The sequence below is a fragment of the Temnothorax curvispinosus genome, unplaced genomic scaffold, assembly GCF_003070985.1.
Source record: "Temnothorax curvispinosus isolate PA1 unplaced genomic scaffold, ASM307098v1 QBEX01013461.1, whole genome shotgun sequence".
Classification (NCBI taxonomy): domain Eukaryota; kingdom Metazoa; phylum Arthropoda; class Insecta; order Hymenoptera; family Formicidae; genus Temnothorax; species Temnothorax curvispinosus.
Window position 1 is genome coordinate 1 of NW_020223241.1, and position 5,834 is coordinate 5,834.

The 5,834-nt window shown below is 31.0% G+C and overlaps 1 protein-coding gene across 1 annotated transcript; it reads left to right on the forward strand.

Moving 5' to 3' along the window:
* The first annotated feature begins 2,877 nt into the window (after positions 1–2,877).
* Positions 2,878–4,622, forward strand: LOC112463607 (leukotriene A-4 hydrolase-like). Its single transcript, XM_025030081.1, has 5 exons — positions 2,878–2,986; positions 3,070–3,181; positions 3,288–3,356; positions 3,671–3,971; positions 4,576–4,622. Exons 1-5 carry the CDS (start codon positions 2,949–2,951, stop codon positions 4,620–4,622), a joined length of 567 nt encoding a protein of 188 aa, XP_024885849.1. The 5' UTR covers positions 2,878–2,948.
* The last annotated feature ends 1,212 nt before the right edge of the window (positions 4,623–5,834 follow it).

The following is a 5,834-nucleotide window of genomic DNA, read 5'->3' on the forward strand; positions in this document are numbered from 1 at the left end:
GGTTGGAAAATGTTGGACGAAATCAAGGAAAAAGTTGCACTCATTATTCGTGTAAATGAAAATGTTCATGAGATGGTTAATCGAAACATAGATATCGAAACATACGCGTTGACTTTCATATACAAGATACAAGGTTGAGTCACTATTAACTGCTTAAAAATAGTTGGACTGCTCGAAAAGTAAATGTGACGGAAAAAATTTCAAGTTTAATTTTAAATTTTGCTTTAAGTTTAATTTTAATATACCCAAGTAAAAAAAAACTTTTTTAGGTAAGACAAGAATTTTCTATATAATTCGATTTCTCAGTTACTACAAAGTGTAGAAAATTGTAATAATTGGTAAATATAATTTTTATAACGTGATTTAAATTTTACGATATCTATCAAGTTATAACTTTCCTATCAATTTCCTATCAATTTATCTTGCGAAGCCCGGTGCTTATTTTTTGGAGCACCATGATATCACATGACTCTTCGTCAACGATAACCCCTTCCTTCCCTAATACAACCTCGAACGAAGTGGTAATTGTCTATTTCATTGATTTGTTCATTTTCACGATTTAAACACGATTTTTTCGCACACAAATTGGTGGCTGAAATATAGAGACCCAGTACCTTAAGAATTATTCGAGACGTTATATTTTTCAACATCACTAATAAAAATAAATAAATCGTAACAATTCGTCACGCTGCTTTACGTTCGGTAGAGCCGTTCAAGTAATCAGACTTTTTTAGACTTTTTTAAAATGTAAAGAATAATCTTTACATGTAATTAAAATAAATGAGTCTCTCACAACAGTAGACGACAGTTTGATTTGCTTAATTTATTTAACTCGGATATGTTTACGCGCGAGGAAACACAGTCACTTTGACCACACGACATTATAATAAACAGAATATGTTGCCAAACAAATAAAGGAAAACGGGTAGAAGTTAAAAGTAATACTGTGCCTTTGTGAGATCAGTTTAGACGCGATAAAGATTTATTATCGCGAGTCATTTCTCTCTCTCTCCACAGACTATAACGTAACTCTTTTAAAATGGATATTCCAATGCTTACTAAAGATACAAATACTTCTGCGAATCCAGGTATTTCATTTATTTAATTAGCTGCATAAACATAATTTAAAATTTTCTAATTTATTTGCTTATTTCTTCTTTAAAGAAAATTGAATAAGGCATGTTTGCGGAATTTATTAAGATGTTTGAAAGACGAAATTGCTGCACATATCCTTAGCTCTTTAGTAATTTATAATTCTGAAGATTAGATTCTTCTTTCACACAATTTTAATTAACTGACAACATTCTACGCATCTTTTTAAATGCATAAAATATATTGTACTTAGCATAAAAGTCTGAAAATTGTTTGCATGTTACAAGTAATATCACACACACATCTACCATAATAATTTTCATTACAATACCTATTTTGTGTCATAAATTTACTCATTACATGTATATATATCATTATTCATTACTTATGTTTTTCTTATTTCTGTATCTTTTTAATTATAAGAATTAGTACGTGTAAAAGATACCTATTTAGAATTGATTGTGGATTTTAAACAAAGGATTCTCAAAGGAAAAGCGATTTTGACGATAGTAAGGTCACCTTTAACTCGTATAATAGTAAGTAGGAAAGATCGGGGCACCATGAGCCACAAAAATTCAAACACCGAAAAGTATTTTTAAATATAAAATTTTTTGTCTCATTTTTTAAAATAATTAAAGCACTATGTATATTTCAAAATTTATTTAGCGTATTTGGCAAATATTGATTAATTTTTGAAAAAAAAAATTAAAACATTTTTTAGAAATGACCCCAGGTGTTACATACCCGGGGTACCATGGGTCTATCACTGGAGCAGTATGTGAGTCACGCACAAAAACTAGATTTATTTATTCAAAAAAATAACGAAAAATTACAAAAGTTGAAAAAAAATTTTATTATACGTTTTCTTACAACACTGTTCAGGATTGGGCAGGACAGACACAGATATCAAAACCCACTACTAAATTTTTTTTGTTTTAGAAAAACTAACTTCTGACATGTTTTCTTCAATCAAAAATAACATATCATCAACCTATCATTAACCTATCTATCTATCATCAACCTTAGTGGCGTGTGTGACCCATGGTGCTCCGAATGCACTTATGCTAAGACTCCATAGACGCGGAAACGCCGTGCGGTAGAGTGCGTTGACCAATCAGAAAGCTGCCGCAAATCGCCTGCAGCAAAATCAAAATTTGTGATTGGTCAACGCACTCTGCCGCACGGCGTTTCCGCGTCTATAGAGTCTTAGCATTAAGGTAGTTCTCTTGTCCTTATACTAGAGAAAATCGATTTTCTATATTCACAGTTTCAAGAAAATCTATAGAAAATCAATTTTCTCTAGTATAAGGACAAAAGAACTACCTTAAGATAGAAAACGGTGAAACGTAATAAAAAAATAAATGATACACGTGATTATCTGTAGTGTAGTAAAATGACAAAAGATGCTAGAGAGTTACACTTAATTTTTAGTACGTGTATATTTTACTACAAAAACAATATTAAAACATTTCTAAATGGTTAAAAAGTTATTTACGCATCACGAAAACCATTTATATCACGTGCGTCTCGAGACTACGGACTTTGATGAGTCCCACCTAGATACGAAGTAAGCAACGAAATAACTGTCACATGATACTAGTTAACTAGTTGAATCAACCTAAACATTCTGTATTACCATAAACAGTCAATGACCCATGGTACCCCGTGGCTCATGGTGCCCCTAAACGTATTCCTTTGTATCAAACAATAATTTTGTTTGGTATTAATATGTAATATCAAATTATTAGATTTTAGATACCATTGAACTTGCTATATCACGTGTCACAAACATTGATGGAACACCTTTACCTCATTACGTTGAATTTTATCATACGCAAAAAAGTCCACTTTACATAATGTTACCAAAAACTGTTTCAACCACTTGTAACTCTATGTGAGTATAAGGATATTCTTAGAAAAATACAGTTACTAAAAACTATTAATGTAAGAATTGAATATACAATACGATATTTTCAGATGTTGCATTCAAATTGAATATCAAACAAATCCAAGCTCTCTTGCATTGTATTGGCTAACACCTGAGCAAACTGCCGATGGCAAACATCACTTTTTACTGTCTAACAACAAGGTAAACTGGCTACACAAAGACATTTTTTACATTAACATAGATTAATTTCTACATTAATTCTACATTAACATTAACATAGATTATGTAAAAGTTTTAATTTTTTCAGCTAATACATGCTAGAACATGGTTTCCCTGCCAGGATACTCCGTCTGTCAAATTTACATACAGTGCTAAGGTATAAGAATTTAAACACAAGTAATATTTATATTCTTTCAGCATTTATTCATTTACCTGACAAAAATGACGTACGACTGATTTATTATTGATATCATTAATATTATTGATAAAAATAATAAAAATTTGCGAAGAGATGGAATGCATTATAATTAGTGAAAAAAATCAAATTTTTTGAAACTTAAATGTCTATAGTTTTCTCTCTCTCTCTCTCTCTCTCTCTTTTTCTCTCTCTCTCTCTAAGCTCCTTTATTTAAAATAAAATAAACTCAAATATCTATTAAAATTTTTATATACTTATATTTCATATTTTAGATTTCGGTACCAAAACATTTTACTGTTCTAATGTCCGCACATTTAGAAAATGAGCCCAAAGAAAACCCCGAGGATTCAACACTAAACGTATATGAATTCCGTCAAATGCATCCGGTACCATCGTACGCGGTGGTTATTGCTGTGGGCTCACTAGAGAAAAGATCAATAATTTTTAAAAAATCAAATATATTCGCCGAGAGCAAATTTATCAACGAAAGTTTTGAAAATATGTTTCGTGTAATGAATATGATTAACAAAATGATGGCGAATGCCATAAATATGTGTGGAACTTATACTTGGGGTAAAATATCTCACTATAAAATATCTCACTTTGTTGATATTAATTTACTTAAATTTATTCATAGAATAAATTTTACTTTTGAGCATTATCAATCCTCTCTTCTTATTTATTGTTGTTATTTTTGTTATGACATATAAAATGATATTTCTAGGTAAGTACGATATATGCGTGCTACCACCAAGCATCGCTCATTTTGAAATAGAATGTCCATGCGTGCAATTTATTTCGCCGACCCTATTTCACGGAGATTTATCTTGTATCAGTTTCTTCGCTCGCACCATCTCACAGAGCTGGGCAGGAAATTTAGTTACATGTTCCAGTTATGAGCATTTGTGGTTGAACAAGAGTTTCAGTATTTTTATTTCTAGAAGAATTTTAGGCAAGTTGTTGATTCATGAAGACGTGGAGTCTTTTCTTCGAAGGAAAGGATTAATTGAGCTGAATAATCTGGTAAAGTATCAAATTTCATTAGATAAAAATAAAGTAATAAAAAATATTACCAAATAACAATATTATGCATTGTATACACAACAAATACACACACACACACACACACATTCTTGCATTCTTACTGCGTTGTTTTCTGTCTGAAATTGTATTATAGGTCGAAAAATCCACAAATACATGGTGGCCAAAATGCTTATTACCTAATTTGTCGGGTTTGTTGCCTCATAAAGTTAGTAAATATGTGCCGTACGAAAGAGGATGTATGCTTTTGTATGATTTAGAGAATATGTTAGGAGGATCCTCGGTATTCGAACCGTTTCTTCAATCTTATTTTAAAGAATTTGCATTTAAAAGTATAAATACTAAAGATTGGATAAACTACTTATATCAATATTTTCCTGACCAAAAGGAGGTAACATCTCTTTTATACATACACATAAACTGCAGTTTCACTAGTATTCATATGATTAGTATTTAAATATAACGATTTCAATGTTGTTTTCAGATAAAGAATATTACATGGAACGCGTGGTTCTGTGATGAAGTTCCTCCACCTGTCGTGCCAGGAATAACTGCATGGGAAACAAAGTGTTTCAAGTTAGCGGAAGAATGGGCCAATTGGGATCAAACCCATAGTATACTTTCTATCTTAATAGACGCAGAGCAGATTTGTGATGCTCAGAAAATAACATTCTTAATGCACCTACATTCTTTTTATACGAGTTTGACCGTGAAAAAATTGAAATTAATTTTACAACGTTACGCTTTTGAAGTCAATAATAGTGAAATACGGTAAATATATGCATATTTTCATTCAGATTGATTCACATTTGCTTAACATAACGCACATATTTCGCAGATTTCTTTGGCTGCGATTGTGCATTAAAGTTCGATGGGATGAGAAAGTTGAAGAAGCTTTGAAATTTGCTATTGAATATTGTTCGCCAACTATTGCATGTCCTATATTTCAACATTTGTACGAATGGGAAGAAAAGCGTGAAAAAGCGATCGAAACGTACAATAAAAATAAACAAAAGATGTTGCAGGAAACCAGGGAAGAACTAGACATAATTCTACATCAAAATTCGTAATTAACAATTAACTTAATTTTCTCTTTTACAAGGTAAGTTATTAGTAACTGTAATATAAAATAATTTATTTACTATAAAAAAAACTCCAAAAACATTTTAAACTGTTTATGAAACAAATATGGTATAGACAATTAAAGTACCCCGCACAGTTTTTATAGAAATTGGATTTCGATGAAATTGGCTGAAACTTTGGAAATAGATAGTTTATGTGATGCTGATCGAAAATCACAATGGGCAAGATTCACAATAATTGATCGTTCATGCAGGTGCTATTAGCGTTCAAAAGTCAAAATAAGGTATTATTTCAGTACTATTGTAGATTGTG